Here is a 23,098-nt window from a genome sequence, read left to right on the forward strand (position 1 = left end):
CTCTGAGGGCCTGTACAGCCAGTAAGCAGTGTGTTGGGCCTGAAAGGCCACAGGATGCCCACCTGAAGGGAACTGTCAAAGGAGAACACCACAACCTGTACCTGGTGTCAGTCTAATCCTGTTTAGAACTTGTTCCTTTGTTGCTGCTTGGAAGCCAGGAAGGTAGAGAAGATTAGCCTAGCAGCCCATTCACACCCACCCTGAACAGGACAGGGAGAATGGCCTGAATCCGGTGAGATATTAGGGAACCCTTGAGGCAGCAGCAAAGCTAGTATGGAAGCCCTTAGAATGACATTACAGCACTGCAAAAGAATGAAACAAGGAAAACATGACAATTCAATAAATATAAGTTTTTATTATAATAGAAAATAGTAAAACTCATGTTAAAATAGATTCTTGCTTTTGGACTTCTCAGAAAAAGCCTAAGCCTTGGTTATACTTGCTGGTGCCCATCAAGGTCCTGACCCCTAAGTAATGAGCAACACATTTCTGTGCTGAGAACCTCGAGGCTCCTTCCTCCTAGTGACAGTGAAAGACTACAGCAGCAGACTGAGCCATGCCCCATCAAGCAGAGAGGCAAAGGCTCTCTGTGGGGTTGTGTACAACATGCTTCATCCCCTTGTGCAATCAGGCTCCGGTTTGAAGCAGGTAGCTTTAGGGAAACCACGGACAAGAAGGAGGGAGAGGAAAAAAAAAATCATCAGCATATAATGATAGCTGTCCTGAAACAGCTAAGAAGGCAGCAAATGCATCTGCCAGAAATGGCACCTGACTGCCTTTGGGTAGCTTACACACTATTACAAGGAACATTCTCCACCTTCTCCTTCAGTGGCCAGTCCAGTGCAAATAAATGACTGTGCAGTCTGAACCATCATGTGCTCCCCTCTTACTCACCAGAAGGGGCCAGGGGCAAGAGTAGAGTGGAAAGCAGAGGCCACAGGACAGCAAGGTCAGATGGGAGTGGGAGACACTTGTGCACCACTGCTGGCACAGCAGCACTTGACTCCAAGTCCCGCCTGCTCCAGCCACCAGGCTCACTCCAGTGCCTCATACACAGCCTTCCGGAGCTCGATTGAGAACATCTCTTCCCAGGGCCCACGGATCCACTCCACCAGCTCTACCAGGAGCTCAGGGCACTCTGTGCGGATGTGCCAAGTGCTCTCTAGCTTCAGTACCTGGCAGGGAGGAAAGGTAGAGAGGTGAATGAGCAGACTGGCCTGCCAGGCACCAATCAGCCGTGAGCCACCATCCCCCAGCACAGCTGCCAGCTCCTCCTAATTCTTCTGTGACCTCCTCCTCTCTCTCTGCTGCCAGCAGTTGAGTGTCCCTTGCATGACTTCCCACTGTGCTCCCTGGCTCTGTGGTACAAGGCCCTGGGTTAGGATGGAGATGACTGCCCCAAGACATTCTTGCAGGAACAGGATCTGAGCACAGTCAACCCCCAGCATGCTGAGCCCATGACTGCTCCTGGTTACCTCATCGTAAAGCATCAGCTTGATGTCACAAGGACAGAGGCGATAGGTTATGATATTGCTAATACTGGTGATTGGCTGCTTCTCCTTCAACTGGATGTTGCTCCTAGGAGGCATTTCTGCCTCATGGTCTTCATCCAAAGAGGGCTGCACCTGCCACTGGTGATTCTCCTCCAGCAAAAACAGCATGCTTCGGGTACTCAGCAGGGTCACAGGAAAAGCAGATGCCCCTAAAAGGATATGAGGGAATAAGAAAGGCTTTGCTGAGAGCCTGAGTCACCACAGAACCAGCTTTGCTCTCCATTCCTTCCCTAGGGAAATTCTTTACAGCAGCAGTAACTTGGGTGCACGACTTTACCCAGCTTCCTGACTGAAGAGGGGACCAGGGTACTGAAATGTGGCTGGACTTGACCAGCTTATCCAAGCTTGTTGCAGGAGCATGCACATGAAAGACCACTGCCCAGCAAGGCTTGTCCAGCCCATGCCCTCAAGTGAGGCAGGAGAAGTCAGTTGAGTCCTTTGAGCTCTTAAACAACATTTTACTACTCCTTAGTTAAAATTTAACAGCTGCAGCTCAAAGCCTGCCTTTTTTGGCCTGAATTTGTCTGGCTGCAGATATCTGATGGGTGGAACAGAGAGCACACATATAAAGTTTAACACCAAGCTGGGATGCATCATAAATATGACAGGAAGTAAAGTAGTTTTGACAAACTTTAGGGAACATAAATATAATCCAGCTATTTCAGCAGATGCAGATTAAAAGCACGAGAACTTGGGAATAAGTTAGATGCACAGTAATAGGGCACCATTAGCAAAACTGGCTGAAGTCACAGGGGATCACAAGCTGGTGCAGCAGTATGTTGCTTTTCTCATCACATCTCACTCTTGGGAATTAGTAGGACTATCAGAAAGGGGATGTTTAATTAATCCTGTCTACTTGGTAATGAGATCTCAGCTGGAACTGTGTCCAGTTTTGGGCACCATACTCTAAAAGAGGAAAAAACTGTAGAGTAAGAAAAATGCACTGTAAGTTCTCCCTCTCACATACTATTTGTTCAGCTTGAGGATAGCAATATACATACTTCCCACAGATTCCTTTTGATCCTCACAGTCTCATACCTCCCCAATGGTCAATGGTGACCAGGGCTGCAAAAGCTTAGCAAATTGGTCAGAATGTGATTAAGAGCTAGGTTGGTTTTTTTCAGGGTCCCAAGCTATGACAATGCTGGAATTGTTCACTGAAGACTCAAACCCCAAGTTTAACACATCTGTCCCTCAGCAAGGCCTGGAACAAAACTTGAAGGGCTCCAGCTGGCTCCTCCTGTGCTATCATCTCAGGTTCTGGACACCTACTTCTGTTTTCCCAAATGAAGGAGCCTTTCAGCAACTCATACAAACCATCTGTTTTTATGACTCCTCATCTTTCCCTCAGATCAGGGCAATGATCCAGCCCTCAGATAATCTCTAGCTTCTCAAGCTGTCACCAAAACTGGTGTGCAAGACCAGCTGCTCCCGAGAGCCTAGACTTCCATGTAGAAAAGGACTGGGAGATTCCCCGGATGTACAGAAATATGCTGCTATTCTACACACCCCAACACTACGAAAGAACCCTCACTCATGCCCCCACCCCATTTTACTGATGGAAAAAGGGCACAGCTCTTTTCCTCCAGACTGTACACTAAAATCACAAGCATGTAAGCAGACAGCACAGCGTGTGGGACATCTGGCTACTGAAATCTCCTGTACCTTGGATCAGGTATGCCAGCAGGTAGAAGAAACAAGTGTCATCTGCAGCTGCAGAATCTGTGGTCTTGGAATCCAGCAGAGGCCTGGAGGAGATACAACAGTGGGCTGATAAGGAAGCACTCTATTTCCAGTCTAGGTTTGCTGTGAACTAGCTACTCTTCCCAGTCCTCTTGGGGAAGGGAAGGACCCATATCTCTTCAGATAATGTAAACTCCTCCCTCTCCTGGTCCTCTGACTACCACCTTGACAGCCAGGAGCTAAATGTTTCTTTCAAGTAAGAAGGGTGCCCTATGCCTCCCACTTTTTCTCCCTCTATTATACCCTGGCTCCTCCAGAAGAGCTGAAGTTGCCCCGCCTAGCTCAGCCCCTGACACCCTTTTGCCTGTTCACCCTCTGTGCAGCAGCTGCCTTAAACAGCTGCCTTAAACCACTAACATAGGCCTGGCTGCAACTCCAGTAGTGCCTCCTTCTGTGCTACCCTGTTTCCAGCACCATGCTTCCCAGGGTCTGCTGGACAAGCAGACATCCCTTTCTACTTGAAATCCAAACCTCTCACAGGCTCTTACCATAGCCAATGTTGGGGATTCATTTCCACAATGGGGATTTCCTTCACCTTACTCCTGTGCTTAGCAGGCAGTTCTTGCATGAGATCTAAAGAGGGGGAGAAGGCAGGTGTCTTACTGCAAACCCAAGGGCAGTACGTAACAGTTCAGGACACCTCTACTGTTCCAAGAGAGGTTCCAAGTTATGATGGCAGTGAGATTCTCTCCCAGCTTTTTTTAATGACCTGTCAAGAAGTTTATTTCCAACATATATCCAACAACAGCTGTCCTGATAGTTCCCCAAACACAAATTTTTCAAATCCTCTCCCCCACGCCCCTATAGTTCTACTCTTACCTGTCAAGGTCTGCAGGAACTGGTCACAGCAGCTTTGGTTCCGGATCAGCAGATTGTAGGAAGTTTTTGGGTTCTCAAACTCCATTCGCAAGGTCTGGTGGCAGAGTCCCACTTCCAGATGAGAAATATCAGACAGGTAGTGAGAGTCATTCTTCTTCAGCCAGTCTGCAGGTTGTCCCCTAATCACAGAGCACAGCCCTCAGCTGCAGCAGGCTGCCCCATCTCCTCTCCCACGTCAGACGGCAGCAGGGGGCTTGCCAGAAGAGCCTGTGCATGTCACCACCCCTCCAGGGTAAGGGCAGCAAGGCTAGCACAGGCCAGCACTACCCCACACTCACAGACTTGTTGCAGGGTCCTCACCTGATAGCTCCAGTGACTTCCAGAACATAAATCTTGAGATCAGAAGCAACCAGGATTGAGAGGAACTCTCCTGGCCGGCCAAATTTCACCATGACCACCTAGAGCACACAGAGGGTGCGTCATAGCTTTGGCCTACCCCGACAGCTCATCCACAGAAATGCCAGACTCAAAGACGGTTCAGCTCCCTCCACATCCCACAGTCTCTGAGATGCCGCCTCAGTGCAGAACTCACAGGGTGGCAAGAGGGAGAGCAGAAGAGTTGTAGGAGTGGTGCTGTGAGAGCTCACCTTGAGGAAGCACTGGAACTCCTCAGCATTCTCCTCAAAAACTTCCATGTCCAGGTACAGCTTCAGGCGATGATCCACTGACCGGAAGTCCCTCGTGTTCAGGACGCTGTGTACAGCTGAGGAGAGCAAAGGGCAGCAATGACACTGTCCACCGACCAGGGGCTGCCCGGGCAATCAGACAGGCACCAGGGCAGCAGTGTCACCCCTCTGCACACCTGCTTCCATCAAGTCTGTCCTCAAGACAAAGAGCCAAACCTGCACAGGTCTCCATGTGGAGATAAAAGAGGAATTCATTGCTCCAAACACTTGCTTTTTTTTTTCAGATATACAAAGCTTTGGTCTAAGCCAGATTCAAACTGTGCTTGGCTGTTTAGTCACAGAAGGACACTGCTTTGCTGCTGGATTTGGCAAGAGGACAATTCTTTATCACAAAACCAGAAAGGTATTTCTTATTTCAGCTGGTGTCAGCTCAGGTCAACTTTTTAACTGACTTTGATCGCGGCAAGGTTAAAGGGGCCTGAGGAAGACACAAATAAAACTGCTAAAGAGTATAATTAGGTTTGTCATGGAACTGTATAGCCAAAAAATTTATACAACAGCCCAAGAGTTCACACTTGCCAGCAAAGCCTGCTCTCCACCAGAAATGCTACACTAATCAACCACTCCTCACAAGGAACTTTCCATAGGCTCAGTTTTAAATTGGGACCTCACAATTTGACCCCAGAAAAGAGACTGCTTTATTTCTCATACTTCAACTGTACAAGACTGAACATAGCAACCTTAAAACTGTGATTCCACACTGACTCTTCTTCGAGGCACAGCAGTCTTGAAGGACTGAGGGAGACCTCTATAGATGAAGAAAACAATAGGCTATAAATCAGAACTACACTCAGCTGCAGTAGAGTCACTTGCTGGGCTAGACCAGATAACCTCCACAGCTCCTTTCCAACTTGTTATTCTGCAAATCACAAGCTGATACTCAGGCAAAGGCAGTCTGCTACATCAGAAATCCAAGGTCCTTCAAAAAAATAATTTGTGGACCTCCTGTCTTGCATGACAGCTCTCACACAGCCAGCATGCAGTCTCTTGGACAGGTTTTGTCATCTGAAGCTCACAAAAAAGTGAGGAAAGCACAAGGAACTGTAGATCCACAAACCAGAGCCTCCTACCAGCACAGCAACTTGCACTGCACTTAAGCCAAAGAATAAATACAGAGGAATTGTGCATACTATTCTCCAAATTGTGCATACTATTCTCCAAAGGTAATGCTCCAGCTGGCAGCTCATGGATGTCACAGGAACCCAGTGTATCCATAACTGAGCAATGCAGCTTCCAGAACAAGACCCTATTACTCAGAGTCTCAGCAATAATAGGTATTAGGAGCTGACTCACTTTTCAGGCATGAGGATTTAACAAAGAGGGGAATGAAAATCTCGGCTCGTAAGAACCATATGTTTATGGCTGCTCATACTTGATGTCCCCCTTCCCCATTAAACAACAGGAAGTGTACCCTGCAAGCACTAGTGATAAAACCAGCAACAAGCTGTCAACACCCCTAAACCCTGCACAGCTTCCTCATACTCACAAGGACTGAGATTCCATGTTTCCTCGGACTCAGAGTTCAAAGAGAGTGGGGAAGGAGTGGGCCCCCGAGAAACACTGTAATGGTAGCTTCCCATCAGGCTGCCCCCGTTGGTGTCCGTGTGGCTGAGGGACAAGTACTGGCTCTTCACACCCTGCTCCTTCCCACAGCCGCCCTCTGATCCGTGGCAGGTGGGATGAAGAGTGCTGTCAGGCTCAGTGCTCGGCTCCGGGCTCCTGGGGCTGTTGCTGGTGTCTATCTCCGAGCTGTCCTCCCCACCAATGTAGAACTTCCTGCTCTCACTGGCCAGAACAGATGTTTCCTCTGGGCCCTCCTGCTGGCTGCCTCCCTCCAGCACAGAGTCTGACAGGTCCTCACTCGTGCTGTCGGCACCAGGAGGCAGAGGTGTGCTGGAGCACTCCTCTGAAGGCAGAATGACCACATGGTCACTGGAACAACTGGGACAGGCTATGGGCTCACCAGCTGCTGCAGGACCTGTGAAAGATTTTGTCAGGTATAAAGAAAAGCCAGAACAGCTCTCCGTAGCAAGATTTTACTTCCCCCCACCTCCTCTGCAAAGCACGAACCACTTTTCAAAGTAGAGAATAGTTACAGTCTGACTTGAGCAGCTTGTTGAGCAACTTGTTCTACGTACCTCCCCTCATAAATCAACCAGAAATTCTGGATCAGTGCCACATGAAATAGTTCTGCTCAGATTTAGGGTGCCCAGTGTGTGCTGTGGCTGCAACTGAAACTGTATCAGGGCTTTGTCTCATGACTTTCCTCCACTTCACATCTGCAAGTGTTCACATAACCTTGGAAGCCCAAGCTCATGACCAGTCAATCCAATCTTCCTTAGCCACCTCCATCCCCAGCATGCTGTGTCCCTTCCCCAGCTGTCCTCATCCCTTCTGACACTGATTCCTGTTGCTACCTTCACCCACACCAGAACAGACTCCCAGCTGGATCATGGGATTCCCATTACTCTGGCAGGGAGAAGAAAGTATCCTGGCGTGGAGAAAATGCTGCAGCCAGGACAGCACTTCTGTGTTCACTGCAGTACTTCAATCCCAGGATACTTTGTCAAACAGCATCTTTTCAGCTACGGCACTCCCCACTTCGAATATAAACTGAGCTTTGAAAAACACAGCAATCAAAAGATGCCTACTCAGGACTAGCCACATCTCAGCTGAAATACCACATCTAGTTTTAAACAGCCAAAGAAAAATGTAGACAAATGGGGAAAAGTACAAAGACCAGCAAGAAACTGAATGTATGAGATATAACTGACAAGTAAATTATCTAGAGAATTGAGCTTATTTAGTCTAGAGGACAGAAACCAGGAAAACCTGCCAGGAGAGAACAATGGCCCTCAAGTACAAAGAAAGGAATAAATTGCTCCTCTGAAGTGGCAGCAAGAATGGGCTTAAGATCACAGACAGGGAGACTTAGATTAGGGTTCTGGTTCTTTCTCTGATGTCTAACGGCCAAAGTTTCACCTGAAATACTGATGCAGATTCCCTGGAAGCTTCCATTAGCAAAAGCTCTTTAGAACAAATAAAGTCTCTGTGGCAGAACTGACTACATGACCTTTAAGTCCTCTCCCAGACTTCAGTTTCCAGCACCCTTGTGTTCCCCTAGGCTACCCAGAACAGGAGTGCTGTTTGCTTGACCTTAAACCAGTGGTTTATTCCTGCTAGGAAACAAGGCAGGCTTTTCCCAGTCCAAGTAGGCCAAGTGAGAGTTCATCCCACAATAGGTTTTAAATTCCAGTACAGACAACACATCTCCTATACATTCCATGCTCTGCACCACAGCTGCCACTCTGGGAGTCGGCCTGGGCATTAATTAGCAAACACCCTTCTTCTGGGCACTACAGCCTACCTTGATCTGAGGCAACTAGAGTCTCCAGGATTCTGGTGTCTCCAAGCTCTGAAGAATAGGAACCTTGATGCCAGGGGGGCAGGGACTGTGAAAACTCCTGCTTGCATTTCAGGCACTGGAGCTTCATGCATCCCTTCTCTTGGTCCTGATTTCGCCGATTCTCCTCAACAGCTGGGGACAACACTTCAAGGATACACTATAAATAGCAGCACAGAGAAAAGGATGCTATCAGCTAGCTACGATTGTCCTAATAAAAATCAAGCTTCTGACACCAGCAAGTCTTTTCACATGCCTCACTATAGCATTTCAGAGTGTACGGGGTGCAAGAACATTTCCCAGCTGTGCAAGACTTGCCAGGGGCATGCAGCTTCACTGCAGTAGACCAAGACAACTGGTTTTTGCAGGTTTGTGCCTGAGAGCTACATACTGACAGGCTCCCTCTGGAACTCTGATCTCAAAGGTCCCATCTATTTGTGTCTTGTCTCTAACAATTTGTTTAAATGTACTTAAATGATATCTTGAGAGAAATGACTAAATTAGAGGCCAGAGTCCCTACAGCAGCTGTGTGGACATAGCACTGACATTCACTGTCCAGAGGACCAAGCACAGGCCAGCACATCACTCAGCACCCACAAAACATGACATTGCATGTGCACAAGTAATGATCACTTGCTTGACTGCAAACTTTTCATCCCAAGAGGGAGAAAACTGCAAGACTCTCTCCTTGAGAGCAGTGTATATGCTACGGGAGCTCCACTGCCCATGACCATGCTCACAGGGCCCTCCACAGGTCATCTGTGCAAAGAAGAAATCCCAACAAGCCAGACATGGGCAGCAGGTGCTCATGTACTCTGAGAACAGCAGTGCTATGCTGCTGGAAGAATTCAGTGTCTTGCAGTAACACTGCCCCCTCCCCAAGCTTCCCCCACCTGCAGACACTGCTCCGGGCAGTCGTCAAGCACCACATATCTGCGCTTCTGCCGGTCCTTGCGAATGTAGCTGAAGTGCAACGTGAGGACAGGGAAAACTCGCTCCAGGTCCTGCAGGAGACAGAAAACACCCTTTCTAGGACGAGGGAGAAGCTGTCACAGACTACATTTGCTTGCAAAGAGCTGAAACATGGCCATACAAGCACTTGATTTAGTGCATCCTAAGCATCCTCCATAGCTGATAGCATTTGGGAGTCTGGTAAAATGGGCAGAAATAAATAAACAAATATAAAGCTAGTAAGTGCTGACAAGACTTGAACTGAGTGCTTGAGAAATTGCATAAGCGCTTGAAATTTACAACAGTAACTCTCAAGGCCTAGAACAAAGCATTTCAAACAAAACACCTTTTTCATGAAGGTATTTCAGAAGCATATCAAACCACAAACATTCAAAAAGGCACAAGGGCAGGGTTTAAAAATGAGTTGGAACTTTTAGAGAAAACAGAATTAGAGAAACCTGTGAATATGTCTGTATACAGACTGAATGTTAAATCTTACAACAAGGAAAAGGGGATTTCCAAACTCCCTTTCTAAAGAACCACAAAAGCCAAATAGGGCTGGTAATGCTAAAGTGTGCACCTACAGCAGATGGCAAACTGCCCACTGAGCTGCCAGGAGCTTTTTAAACATGACACTAGGCTCTGTGCTGCTCTAGAAACAATTCAATCCACAAAGAGTCCTCCAAGGCCAGGGTGATATCGCAGCGAGGAATGGATAGGAAGGAGATCTCCATTTCATTTAAGTTCCTCTTGAGAAGTCTCTCATTCCTCCACACCAAAACAAGTCCAGCCATCGGCTTTAAATTCCAGCTTTGGAAGAGATTTGATGCTGGCTTCTGCTGCATTATCGCAGGTAGTCTAAGCAATACAGATGCCATTTGATACACATGCACTGGGTTGAAGGAACGCTCAGTCAGGCTTTGCAGGAGCTAGGAAAACACCTGCAGGATTCTCAACGGGAGCCCAAATCCAGAATGCTGCCATACACAGGGAGTAAGATCATAAAGGCTCACAGAGAAGTGTAACTCACCATCCTCTTCCAGGTCAACTCAGAGGTCTCCACATTCTTCAGGCATTTCAGCTCCAGCTTGTGGAGGACTCTGGCAGCCTTCAGCTCCACCTCAATCACATGCTTAGCTGTGACTCGCAGGAAGATCCAGTCTGGCTCTGGGTCCCCTTCACCTTCTATTTGGCTCACCAGCACTGGCTGGCACAGGTCCACTGCCACACAAGACACAATACAGGTCAGTACAGGCAGCAGGCCTTCAGTCCTGCTGGACTCAAGTCCTAAGTATTTCCACAATACTGGGCATCATGATACAGCTTCAGAGACAAATCACATTTGATTAATCTATTTTGTTGTCATCCAAGCCCTTAAAAACAGCAGTGAAAGGAGCTGTTTACCTTCTACCTTCTCTTCTTCTTCCTCTCCAAGTATTAGCTCATCTGCCTCCTCTTCTCCTCTCTGTTCTCCTTCCATAGGCTCATCCAGCTGTACTTGAGGCTCTTCCTCCTTTGCAGTGTCATCCAACGGAGGAGAGGATCTTTCTTCCTGGGATACTTGGGGCTTTCCTTGCTCTGGGTCAGAGCTCTCACTCTGCAAGTCCATTGCAGCAGGTCTGCCTGTGATCTCATCTGCAGAACGGCTGCGGGACATGACGGGCACTTGGTCATGCTCCTCCAGGTGTCTCTTGTACTGCAGCCAGTCAGCACCAAAGCGATCTCTGAAGCTGGCCAAGCGCTTCATCTCCTTCTGATGCTCTAGGACCAGACCTGCAAAGAGAAAACTGGGGAAGTATGAAGGTAGTCACCAGGCCAGAGCACTCTTACTGTGGGCAGTTTAGCTTCTATGTTATTAAGGAAGATGACAAGCCTCACCAGCAGAGAGGGGTAATGCCTGCGGCTCGTGTTCTGTGTCACTTGGCTCCGAAATACTCGCTCGGCGCACTTTGACTTTTCCCTGGAAAAAAACAGGATAAAAGTAGTTGCGAGGAACTAGAACAATGAAAACAGCACCTGGTGAGGGGCTCCGCCAAGCTGAAGGGTTTATAGCTGTTACAGTGTAGGGACACACCCTGACACACTTGTGAGGGTATACGAAGATTAATTTTAAAGCCCCTTCCTAACACACAGCAGTGTAGAGGCTCACTAACCATGCAGTCAGTACCAGACCACATCTCACTGCAGGAGGCTTTCATGTCAAGGCATCCCCTTCACCCAACATGCCAGCTACACAGCTAAGAAGCTATGTCACTCCCAGACCTTGCTTTTCTTTCGAGGGACCCTGACGGCCACATTCTCTGATGGGGACTGACTGTCGCTGAAGTCTGCAGCACAGGAGCTCTCCAGTGCACTGCGGTCCAGTGCAGTCTTCTCTGAGGTAGAAGTGTGGATGGACTGGGACACACTTTGCACAAGTCTTGGAAGGTGCTAAAGCAAGAAAAATACAGTATTTCCAGCTGAGTGCAAAGGACAGATAAGCCACAACTCAGGCTGACAGTTTTCCTGCTCCTCACCCCAAGCTTTCACCATCTCAAAGCACTGACAACAGATCCTGCCTGATTGATTGGATTGTTTATCACAACCACTCTCATTTACCTCATTCTCTGCCTTTCTTAAAAATAGCAGATGGGAAACTGATAACTATTTTGCTGACATGTAGCGCAAGTGTCAAGTACCATACAGTACCTGAAGAGGAAACAGGCAAGGCTCCAAGTCCTGCAAGGCTACAAAAGCCAGAATAAATTACACTGGCCAGTTCCAACAATTATTAGGAATCAGCATGAACTGAGACAAAATGATCTGTGTCAAAGTCAAGGTAGCCCATAAAGATTTAATAGGACACCTGACAATGCAAAAACCTGTCAGAGTTCCCAGTCCCAAAGCCAGTAAGATCAGTTTTTAACAATTATACTTACCATTAGGTCTGAGGAAGAGAGTGGCTCCCCGTCCAAGAAGAACTGTAATTAGAGACCCATTTGCAGTCAGATTCCATTTGGCTGGCACATACTCAGGACAACTTCTGCTGACTCCTACTTCCCTTCAGGCCACCCTAGGCTTGGGATCCCTGGCAAAAAAACTGCAAAGAAACAACCCTGTTCCTGCCTATTCACCACTCCTTTAGTTGTAGCTACCTGACCTAATAGCATATAAGGCCAGAAGGGACCATTGTGGTTTTCCTGTTTACAGACTTCATAACTTCCAGAAACGTATCCAAGACAGTTCACGGAAGAGATACAATGGATTGTTCTACAATAACTCAAATTGTTTTGAAAGGTACTCACTTTCACCTCAAAGCCTGTATCCTACTTCTAGCCTGACTCCACATAGCTACCAGTAATTTGAGCTGAGTGAAAGCTTTTTCCAAGATGCAGTTTGAAGACAATGAATCCAGCCATTTGCCACTAATATGAAGGGCAGACCAGCTCTGGAACACCTTTGACCCTTAGCAAGTAAGTTTATTTTGCTAAATTGCCAGAACACTGGCTTTGCTGGCTTCTTTATTTGAAATCAGATTACCAAGAACTGACCTAAGCACTGGAGTGTAAGGGAACAGTAAGGACACCTGACTGAGAGCAGAGTGAAGGAGACAAAGAGGTGGCTATGGCTGCCAAAGTAGTACATACTTTGGTAAGGTGGGCAAAGACTCTGAGTTCCTTCTTTGCACAGTTCAGCTCCATCGTTACTATCTAGCATGAACAGAGTAAAGTTCCATCAGTGAGCAAAACTGAAATAGTTTTGAGGTGTTTCAAACCTGAGATCAGTATTCAACTCTATGCTGGCCAGCACATCATGTAAAAATTTAAGGTTAAACTACTCTACTGCACGTAAAAAAAAAAAAAAAAAAAAAAAAAAAAAAAAAAAAAAAAAAAAAAGCAACCACAACACAGCTGGAATAAATTTCCAAGTTTCTTTTCCCTCATTTTCCCTGAGTGTTAGAACACCCTATGTCTTCAACAGCTTCAACAGCAGGGGCAGAAGGCAGGTGGCTAATACTCACATTGGAGAAGGCTGCCCTGGGAGACACATGGACAAGGGCTGCAGATCGGTGATTTTGATGGAACCATATTGGGTTTCCCTCCAAATGCAGCTGGGTGAGGGAAACAGACAAGTTGTTACTAGAAGCAATATTCTCTACCCAAGTCTATCCTACCTGCAGGCTCCAGTCTTTCTGCTTCAAGAAATATCCTTGCAGTGGAACAGTTATCAAGCCAGGAGAGGACTAGGCTTTTAAAATGCTTCTTGAACTTAGCTCAGCAAATAGAGAAGCAGATTAAAGTACCTCCTACTCATGACCTAAATCATTATGAGCTTTTTCAGTACTGACTCTGAGAAGTGTTGAAAGAACAGTCCTTTGCAGGCCCAGAGAAGCTGTAGATGTCCCATCCCTGGAGGTGTTCAAGGCCAGACTGGATGCAGCTTTGAGCAACCTGGTCTAGTGGGAGGTGTGTCCATGCCCATGGCAGGAGGGTTGGAACTACATCTTTGAGGTCCCCTACCAATTAAAATCACTCTCTGATTCTATGATCTTCCTTCACAAGTACTATAGTGACTGCCATGCTCCTTCAGACTTCTCTGAACACACAAATCCACAAGAGCATTATGGGAGGATCTTTACTGAACTTGACAATGTTAAAATCAGAAAGGATGAGCAAAGAAGTGGGGATGAATATATGAAAAAAGGTTAGCATAGGAAGGGTCACTAAAAATGAAGGCTGAAACACAGCTGTCTAAGGCTCCCCCATCAGTTTCCTGCAATAAAATTAAATGCTCAAGAGTTGAACTTATCTTTCAAAACTCTCTGGTTAGCACAAAGTCTCCATGTTGCACACCCTGACCATGAAATCCCTAATTTACCAACCCATCAGGCTTTATGCTTACTTTTTTTAAATAGTGCAGAGTGGACAATGGTGCCAGCTGGGCATGTTCCAGCAGCAGGTTATAGGCCACATCCAGGTGCTGCAGGTTCACAAGCTGTTCCACCCCTGTGAACAAAGCAAGAAGCCATCAGCATGCCAGACAACATAACTTAGGAACTTCCCCCAAAACCAAACCCTAGTAAAAATACTTGTGTCCAAGATTTCAAATTCTGTTTGTTCTCAAGGACGACAGGAAGGCTTCAAACTCAGAAACGCTTCTCCCTTGTGGGCTCACCATTAATGCTGTCGAGCTCATTGTTGCGCAGGATCAGAGTCACCAGCTTGGATCGGCTGAAGATGCCAAGGGTTGGCACCTTGGACAAGAAGTTGTATGCCAGATTGAGGTATTCTAGCTCTGTAAGGGTCTGTTCAGAGACAAGAGCAGCATTGGATCAGTTGGGACCTTATCTCAAAGCCTGGCCCTGAACTCAAGGCAGGACACTAGCTTCTACCATTTTTTTCATCCCAACAAGGTCAACCAACAAGTGAGTTTCTTTAGACTGTTTCTGCAGGAAGAGTTTGATGTTCACATTGGGAGTGGTTTGTTTAGGGGCACTCAGCTTCATCTGACTGCTTTACAGAATTTGCCAGGAGCACCTTCCTCTTTCCTCACCAACTTTGATGGAGCATAGGAAAGGACTGGACATCCTGTGTGAGCAGAAGGAGTGAACTACCAAAATAAACCCTTTCTTACCTTTGTAAAGATGATGTGGAATGATACATTGTGAGCCCCACCAACTCCATGAAAAGCTGTTTCATAGCTTTCCTTCAAAGAAACAGATTGAGCCCAGCAAAACATGGATTTCACTGCTGTTTCCCAGAAACACACGTGCCATTGTGATGGACTATTCCTTTTCTAGAGTAACTGACTGATTTCTGAGAGCAGGAAGTAAATGCTACTAGCAGTTTGAACAAACTGAACAGTAAGCTTCTACAGCCCCATGCCTGGCTACATAATTCTCACCTGCTGCACAGATTACAGCAAAGTCTTGGCCACAGTGGAGTACCCACCCTGTGAGGGGCTGTACACACAGAGTACCCTGTGTGTATCAGTGCATTTACCACTCAGCCATGCTGGACTGCCAAGTGACAACTAGAGCTAACTCTCTGTCTTAGAGGTGAGGAACACTGCCTTCTCTGCCTCAGTGGCACTCAGACTGCACATACAGGACAATGGTTTTCTGGCATCAAGTGCTAATTCTAAGCCACACCACATCGGTGATTTCTTTTATTATACCTCACCTAGTAGGAACGTGATGTCAATGACTACAGAATTTTAGCAGTATCCCCTGCACAGGAGGAAACTCTGCTGGTCAGCCCAAAATACTCACCGTTAAATAGTGCTCACAATCCTGGATCTTGTTGTGACTCAAATCCAAGATCCTCAGAGCATTCAGTAATTGCTGAGGGACAAAAAGATACTAGATCAGATCCTACAACTGTCTCTGTTACAACATGAAAAGCCTCTCCTGCTGGGAGAGGCCAGCAAAATTATCACTGCCCACTTCCTCCCACCCAGACCTAGCAGCATCAGTAACAGAAGGCCTGGCTCTTGGCTGTGATCATCTCCTCTCCTCTCCGCAGCCATGCAGGAAAGATGCCCCACTCACCAGTGAGTCATCCAAGGCAGTGATTGAGTTATAGCTGAAGTTCACAGTCTGCAGTTCCAACCATGGGAGAGCACAGCTCAGATCTCCACCGCATGCTGAAATTATTTCCTAGGAGAAGGAGAGGAGCCATACCTTGGTGAGTATTAGCTGTTATAGTAAAAGCAGATGAACACAGGAGAACAGTCTAGAAGGTGGCTGACATACTGTGCTTTACAAACCTTGTCTTGCTTAGAGAGGCAGTGACTTTTATGCCCCTAATTCAAGTATTTGGAGGTGGTGGGAATCCCATGGCCGGATATTTAGAAAGAAAGGAGATGCTTTTGTTTCCTACTCTGAAGTGACAATAGTTAATCTTATGTGTTAGATTTCTTAGGCTCAGAACACTGAGCTCAAAGATTCATGCTAACAAAATCATTTTCAGGCCTCCCTCAAACAAAAGCAAGATACATACTTGTATCCTGACAGATAAAAAAAGCTCTGCAAGCACTCCCTACCATCAGCCCCTGTTCTCCAGCAGGTGTCTGCTTCTACATCCCAGAGAGAAGCCCAGAGGCCCATAGCCAGCACAGAACATGCTACTCAGTTCTTCATGGCTGGAGCTTGCCTTCATGTCTCAGAAATGTGCTGGGCAGCAGCGTAGGTAAGACACTGGGGCACAGCATTTCCTCTGACAATAAACTCTAAAAATGCTGCTGAGGTACAATGAAATAAACCTTGACCAGCTGCAGGCCTTGAATGTGGAAACAGCCAGATACACAGAGCTGTCAGACCTAGCTGATACAAATGTTGTCTAGAACCAGAAATTCTCAAGCAGCTAAAGAGAAGATTACAGAGCACATGTGCTTGCAAGCAGGGAATCCTTCAACACTGCTTGAGACAGGAGAAGGGAGATGAAGCCATACACAATATGAATGAATAAAAGGGCTAACACTGTCTCCTACATCTTCCCTGTGTGAAGAGCTGTAGGATCAAGACAGCCTTTCTCTTGCAATTTACTCCATGAGCTGTGTAGAGACACTCACCTCCAGTGTACTGATACATTTGCAACAGGTTAGAGATTCCAGCTGAGAATAGACAAATCGCAGTCCCCGGAGGCAGTGTGGAGGGACAGACCTCAACTGCAGCAGCGATGAGAAAGTAAGAACAACATACATCAAAATGTTACAATGGTGGAGCAGATCCAAGTTTTACCCCAAGCAAGTGTTACCTGAGTTCAGTCTTAGCCTTTCAGGGAAGCCACAAAAGCCTACCCAGTTTTTAGGAGTAGAGGCATTCTGTAACCACAAAACTAGCCAAGAAAACCCAAACAGCAAGATTCAAAACTACTCTTGCCATCTGTACTTACTTCCAGATGCCGGAGGGACTTGAAAGGGAAGATCTTCACAGCAGATTGCAAAACACAGTTTGGAACATGAACAAGCTGGAGAAATGAGAAAAAAAGTCTCATGTCAAGCTTGATTTGTGCTGCATTACCACCTACCTGATGCACCAACTGCAGCACCTTGAACAGGCTGTCCCTCCAGCTCGGGTAATCCCTTAAAAGCTCTCTCCCAGTGCTGGTAGTGGCACTGCTTCCCCAGATCCATAGTACAATAGAGGCCACAGAGTATGTTAGCAAGTGTGGTCTGCCAGCCCACAGAGCTCCTCTTCCATCTCCCCTGCCCACATGGCTACACTACTTTCAGCATCATTGGGAGGTCTGACAGCTGGATTTCTCATCAGCTACAATCAGCAAATTTACTAAAGACAAAACTAACTGCTGGAGGTATGTTTATCAAGCAACTGAGTAGAACTAGCAGGCTGGTGGGAGGTGTGCATGTGCATTTCACCACAAGAGGCCAAATAAGGCAAATCACAAGCAGATACAATGGAAAACAGAGTTGGTCTCCAAGGCACTGTTAGTGTTAGACTGAGGTGGCTGCAAACCTCCTCTTTGTGTTCTGTAGTACAGCCACAGGCCCTTTCAGCACAAGGCAGTTAGGCTGTGTTCATGTACCATAAAGCAGCCTATTAAAACCACCCTCTAATGCTTTCTATGGACAGTGCATTAACAGTATTTCTGGCTGCTATTGAAAGTGAGTAATGAAGTAGTTACCACTTCTACTGTAGACAGCAAAGTACAACCAGAAAGACCATCTCTGCCAGTTACATATACACTCACACAGAAGTGACTCATTAGATGCAGAACAGACATCCTAAGGCCTCATCACCACTACTGCTTCCACAGCTACAGCCCTGCCAGGAATGAATCACTGCCCACCGCCTGCCAGCACTAATGCTGCACATTGAACAAGAGCATTTGTAATGGGAGCTTGCACTGGCAAGCTCTAATGACCAGTTCTAGCAAAGTTTATTTCAGATGCCATTCTTGCTGTGTGTCTTGATCATCTCTCCCTCCACTGTCTTAAAAATCTGTCAGGCTGATATAAATTATTAGCTTTTCCAAGTAAACCAGTTACTAGACATCAATGGGCAGCTTCCCCTTCTTTAGAGGCTTGTTGCAGAGAGAGCACATTTTCTAGTGAACAGGAGCACTCACCACAGCATCCTCTTGATTGCAGTGTCCCTCCCTGCCTCCTCCTGCTGGGAAACCCATGTTTCTCCACAGACTCTGGGGCCGACTCTAATCTCCCCACTCAATACTCTGTTACAAAATCCTCCCAACAACATTCTGATACTGCTCCACTCTCACGGGGAAAACAAGTTTTTAAAGACATCACAGATTTTAGTGCTCAGCTGCAATACCTTTTGAGCCCCACTGTAGAACCCAAACCAGCTGCTAATGTCTGTTCCCCTTTCAGGCTCCTTTCACCTCTTCTACGCACCCAGCATGTCTCAGTGCCGCACATGCAGCATCACTGCACATGCCATCTTTCAAAAACCTCTCTGAAGAATTTCTTGATCTGCAGTTTTATCTTTATTACAGCTTCTTTACTACAGCCTATTTATTGTTAAAATTAATGAGGATATGTTACTAGAAATATCCTGTGCTGTGAAACTGATCAACCAGAACCACTGCTCAGGCTGCCGAAGTAAGCAGCAGCCTCAGAGTGCACGGAACATCTGACCCCTCTGCTCAGGTTCCCTGGCTCCGCTGCCTTGGGCACATCAATCATCACTCTGGGAGCACTCAGCTGTGCTCAGGTGCCAGATACTGCCTGAATTGCTCAAGCCCTTCAGGAAATAATCATTTCCCCAACAATGACAACACCTTACCAAGGTCAGAACTTAATTAACTCCTGCTGCCCCCATTTTTAACTCTGAGAAACTTTCCGCTGAGTTGCACGGCTGATCCTAGGTAAGCAGCTATAGACTATCGTGCTAAGCAACGACTCCACGCAAGAGCCCTGGGAGAGCCCCCTGACCCACGGAGCCTGCATGTCTGACGGGGACAACGGGCACCAGAGGAGGCTGCTCTGAAGCTGTGCCTGCCACCTCCACTGCAGCACCCCCGGCCCCGCTATGTACGGACCTTCAGAGAGTGAGTCTTCTGCAGGACGTCGAAGAGGAACTGCGCCTGGAGGATGGCGGCTGTCTCGGCGGGGTGCGAGGGCAGCGCCACGAAGCCCCGGTTCTGGTTGCGGGAGCCCAGGTGCTGTTCGAAGACCTGCGTGAGGTGCTGCAGGGTGGAGGTGAGCAGCGTCAGCGTGCTGGAGCCGTCCAGGACGAGGTCCCCTGCAGGAAAGGGAAAGGACGGGCCAGGCCGTGAGCGTCCACACACCGGGGGCACTGACACGACCCGGCCCAGCGAGGCCCGCGGCGGCCGCCACTCACCGGCGTCCTGCAGCAGCCGCGCCAGGCCGCGCACCAGCGTCTCCGCCGCCGCCATCTGCAGCAGGGAGGCCGAGGCGACCCCGGCCCGGTTCGGCACGGCCCGGCACGGCCGGTCCCGCCGCCGCTGCGCCGCTCTTCCGCGTTACCGCCGAGGCGCGCCCTTCCGCCGCACCAGCGAGGCGGCCGCCGCTCACATCCGGTTGCCATGGAGCCCGCCCCAGCGTCCCCCTCCCGCTCGGCGGGGCCCTCGCCCCCCGGCCCCCGCCCCGCCGCCGCCCCGCGCCGCCGCCCCGCAGCCCCCCCGGTAAGCGGCGGAGGCCCGGCAGCGGCGGCGGTCGGCGCGGAGCGGGCCGGCCCGGCGGGAGGCCGGGGAGCAGCGCCGCCCGCCGCCGGCGCGGCGCGGCACGGCACGTGTCGGGCGGAGCGCGGCGGCGGGGCCGGGGCGCGGCGCGGCGGCGGCGGCGGGCGGCTCTCCTGCTCCGGCGGTGCGAGGTACGGGCCGGAGGCGGGGGGGGTGGGTTGTCCCTGGGTTGTCCCTGGGCTGCTGCCCCGGCTGCAGCAGCTCCGCCTTGCTGCCCTGTCCCGGCCCGTCTGCGGAGCGCTCCGGTGCTGCACGGTGCGTGGCGCGGTGCGGGTGGCTGCCGGTGCGGGGCATGGTGCATGGCATGGCACGGTCGGGGCGGTGCATGGCACGGGGCACGGCACGGCACGCAGCGCGGTGCTCGGGGCTGGATGCGGCGCGGCTTGGAGCAGTCCCGCGCTCCGCACCGTACGGGCTTGCAAGGCACGGCACGGCCGTGGTGCAGTGACCCCCGTGGCTGTCTGTGTCCCTTTCCTTCCCCGACTGTACGTGTGTCTGTCAGAGCCGTCCGTAGGTCCAGTGGACGGGTGGCTTATTGTTGCTGTCTGGCGTTGGCACTTCGTTGGAGTGAATTTTGTTCCGTGTGTTCGTTTATGTGTCTGTGGACCATGCAGGCTCCGTCCCGTGTGGTACCCTACGAAGGGCCTGTTGTGAGGGAGAGTCATGGAACAGTCGGTGCTTCAGGAGTGAATGGCTGTGATGGTTCATCAAGGGTAGTTCAGTGGAGTATAGGATTCATTGAAATATTTAAGCCTTCTAAAGTGTTTGTGTAATAATACAAATTTCAACATAGCCATGTGGGAGAGAGATCCACAGGTTAAAACCTTCATGCCACAAAACTTTGTGTGTTTACTGTCTTATGTGTTGCCTTTTCATTCTGGTATGTGTGTCTTGTTCCTCGACCATGACAGAGGAGAGGTAGGGGCAGCGCAGCCCACTCCTGTTTCTCGTTTGGCTTTGAGGCTGTGAGTGTCACAGTAGCATCCAAATGCTTTGATGTATGCAGCAGCACCCCTCCTGCTCCTTTTCTCCGTGGACGCGCACATCAGTATTTCTTCCCAGGAAAATCTTCCAAGGCCTCTAATCCTTCTCCTTTGTGAGCTCTTCCCATCTGTGTCTATCAGCCAGAGTCCCTTCTCCTCCCCTGTCCTCAAACCAGCTTTGCCCCTGTGGCTTTATCCTTATCTTAACATCCACTCCTAGTCTAGACACTCCACAGCTAAGTTATTCTCAGCCAATGGCCAAGAGATTAAGGAAGAGCTGCGGAGATGGATGTGGGACCTAATGGCCCACAGGGCTGGGGCAGCCTGCCTGTAGCATTACTGACTCATCTTTGTTGCAAAGGGACAGTGTGAACTGCTCACCTCGGCCCTCAAAGATGTGCCAAATTGCATTTTTCTCAGCAAAACAGGGAAGCACTGGCACTGTGAAGCAGCCTTTGGGGATGAGGGGGAGCCCCGCTGGAGTCCCTGTGAGCAACATGTGGGAGATGCTGTAGCTGCCAGCATTGCAGGGACATGCCTGCTCACTTTCCTTCAGAATCCATTAAGCCTAGATGGTCAGTACAAGGTTTGGTGATTTTTGTGAGCCAGTTCTGTTTACTGATGTGCTTGTGGAGAGAGTGGGGATGTGTGACTGACTGCACACAGGTTGGCAGGCTGTGGATTTTTCTGGCCTCCCTTTGAATCTGGCCTGCTGGCATGACGCTTCTATTACTGAAAATTACTTCTAGCAGGAATGCTGAATCACGTACTCCCCATAACCAGGAGAAACAGTAGGATGAAGGTATCAGTCGTTTGCTTTTCTTTAGTGGTGTTTGTTTTTTTAGTTTCCCATTTTATCTTATGTTCTTCTTACGGCAACCCAGGCAGTGATGCCAGCAGGCTGGGCACTTCAGCATGGTGCTTATTAGCAGAATTCTGCCTGATACTCTTTTTACGTTTCTATTTTAAATTTTAACCTATTCTTAAGTCTCTTTATGAAGGGCTGCCTGACAAAAAATTAATCTTTAGTTGTGTTTTACACCCTTGAGATCTTTCCAGACTGGTGGTTTGTTCCATCCCCATCTTAGTCATTCCATATTGTGCTAGATAAAATTAGCTCCTAACCTTTCCTTATAAATCAATCCCTCTGGCCCACTGGCAAAATTTTGCTCTTCTCCGAACTCCATCTTGTTGAGGGTGGTAGAAACGCCAGGCAGGATCCTGTAGGTTTCCATCCCACCTTCCTCCAGAGGTGGCACAAATTAAGGGGCAAGTGGCCTCTAGTGGCCGTGGACAGCCGTGGATGTGCCGAAGGCGAGCAGCAGTGCTTTCATGCTGTGAGCTTTCCATTCTTCAGGAACAGGAGAGCTGGTAGGGTTAGAGTAGGAGAACACACCTCTCACCCTCACCTCCTCTCTCTCGTCCCTAAAGCGTCAGAACCTTCCAACAGTTGGGCCCCAAGTCCTGCTGGCTTGAGGCACCCACACATCGCATCCTGCTTTCACAGGGTGGTGAGCGGGGCATTGATGGAAGCCCGATGGGGATCTCCCAGTCCCTCTGAAATTTCAAAGCAAGTCCCCAGGGCTCTCTTACTGCTACTATAGCTGTCTGGCTTTTAGCTGTTCAGCCTCATTAGAGTGATGTCTTCAGCATAATTCTGAATGCGCCGCTTTGATGGGTAAAGAAAGACTCGTGCTGGATTTTCCCTCCCTTTTAACTTCATTTAGGCAGTCGGGCTGTAGTTTTAAACTCAGTAAACATCTTAGAAAGCTGATATCAGCAGAATATGTTGCACCCAGTAGTTCCCCAGGATGTGGGTTTTCTCTCTCCCAGAGCACAAAATGCCCCTGGAGACTGCCTTGCTGCAGACATACCTAAGGTTAACCTGAAACAAAGCACATTGCTTCACAACCCTGCTGGTAGTTTTAGTTTACTTCAAAGGCCCCATAAGGCATGTTAGTAGCACAGAGGTGAAGCTGAGCATTAGCATTTCTTCTGTTAAATTACCTTTACTGTTTTACTAAGTCTTAGGGATTCTGCCTTTACAGGAGCTGCTGTCCAAAGCTCAATTATCTTTTTACCCCCTAAGTTATAGTCCTTGCAACACGTTTGTGCAGTCACTCTGTAGCTGTGAATGTTCTGTTCCTTAAAAATGTCCAATCCTTTCTTTAACAGTGGTGATGCCATGGCCCTGCAAAGTGAGGTTCCCCTGACAGCTTTTCCCACTGGAATAAAA

At 48.6% G+C, this 23,098-nt stretch overlaps 2 protein-coding genes across 6 annotated transcripts in view; one reads left to right on the forward strand and one right to left on the reverse strand.

Moving 5' to 3' along the window:
* Positions 1-335: 335 nt before the first annotated feature.
* On the reverse strand, positions 336-19,709 carry STK11IP (serine/threonine kinase 11 interacting protein). Of its 2 annotated transcripts, XM_068195634.1 has the most exons (24): positions 19,519-19,709; positions 19,217-19,419; positions 17,090-17,164; positions 16,767-16,862; positions 15,745-15,852; positions 15,466-15,537; positions 14,370-14,499; positions 14,097-14,200; positions 13,216-13,305; positions 12,134-12,175; positions 11,478-11,645; positions 11,094-11,175; positions 10,620-10,988; positions 10,246-10,436; positions 9,158-9,268; positions 8,229-8,424; positions 6,348-6,839; positions 4,763-4,878; positions 4,476-4,573; positions 4,116-4,294; positions 3,785-3,869; positions 3,219-3,301; positions 1,476-1,702; positions 336-1,175 (listed from the first exon to the last, which is right to left on the reverse strand). In XM_068195634.1, the coding sequence occupies exons 1-24, from the start codon at positions 19,571-19,573 to the stop codon at positions 1,035-1,037; spliced, it is 3,513 nt and encodes a 1,170-aa protein (XP_068051735.1). In that variant the 5' UTR covers positions 19,574-19,709; the 3' UTR covers positions 336-1,034. The 2 variants fall into 2 exon arrangements, 1 of the variants encoding a protein (XP_068051735.1); XR_011000777.1 differs by lacking the exons at positions 336-1,175; positions 1,476-1,702; positions 3,219-3,301 and having other exon boundaries at positions 3,803-3,869; positions 4,116-4,226.
* A 76-nt stretch (positions 19,710-19,785) lies between these two features.
* Positions 19,786-23,098, forward strand: part of SLC4A3 (solute carrier family 4 member 3) — a 33,891-nt gene continuing 30,578 nt past the window's right edge. The window contains exon 1 of one of the 4 annotated variants that reach the window (XM_068195630.1): positions 19,786-20,010. The gene's annotated coding sequence lies outside the window, so the exon portion shown is untranslated. Of the gene's footprint in view, positions 20,135-23,098 lie in introns of all 4 variants that reach the window. The other 3 variants (XM_068195628.1, XM_068195632.1, XM_068195629.1) reach the window with 3 other exon arrangements.

This window comes from Anomalospiza imberbis, chromosome 7 (assembly GCF_031753505.1).
Source record: "Anomalospiza imberbis isolate Cuckoo-Finch-1a 21T00152 chromosome 7, ASM3175350v1, whole genome shotgun sequence".
Lineage (NCBI taxonomy): Eukaryota > Metazoa > Chordata > Aves > Passeriformes > Viduidae > Anomalospiza > Anomalospiza imberbis.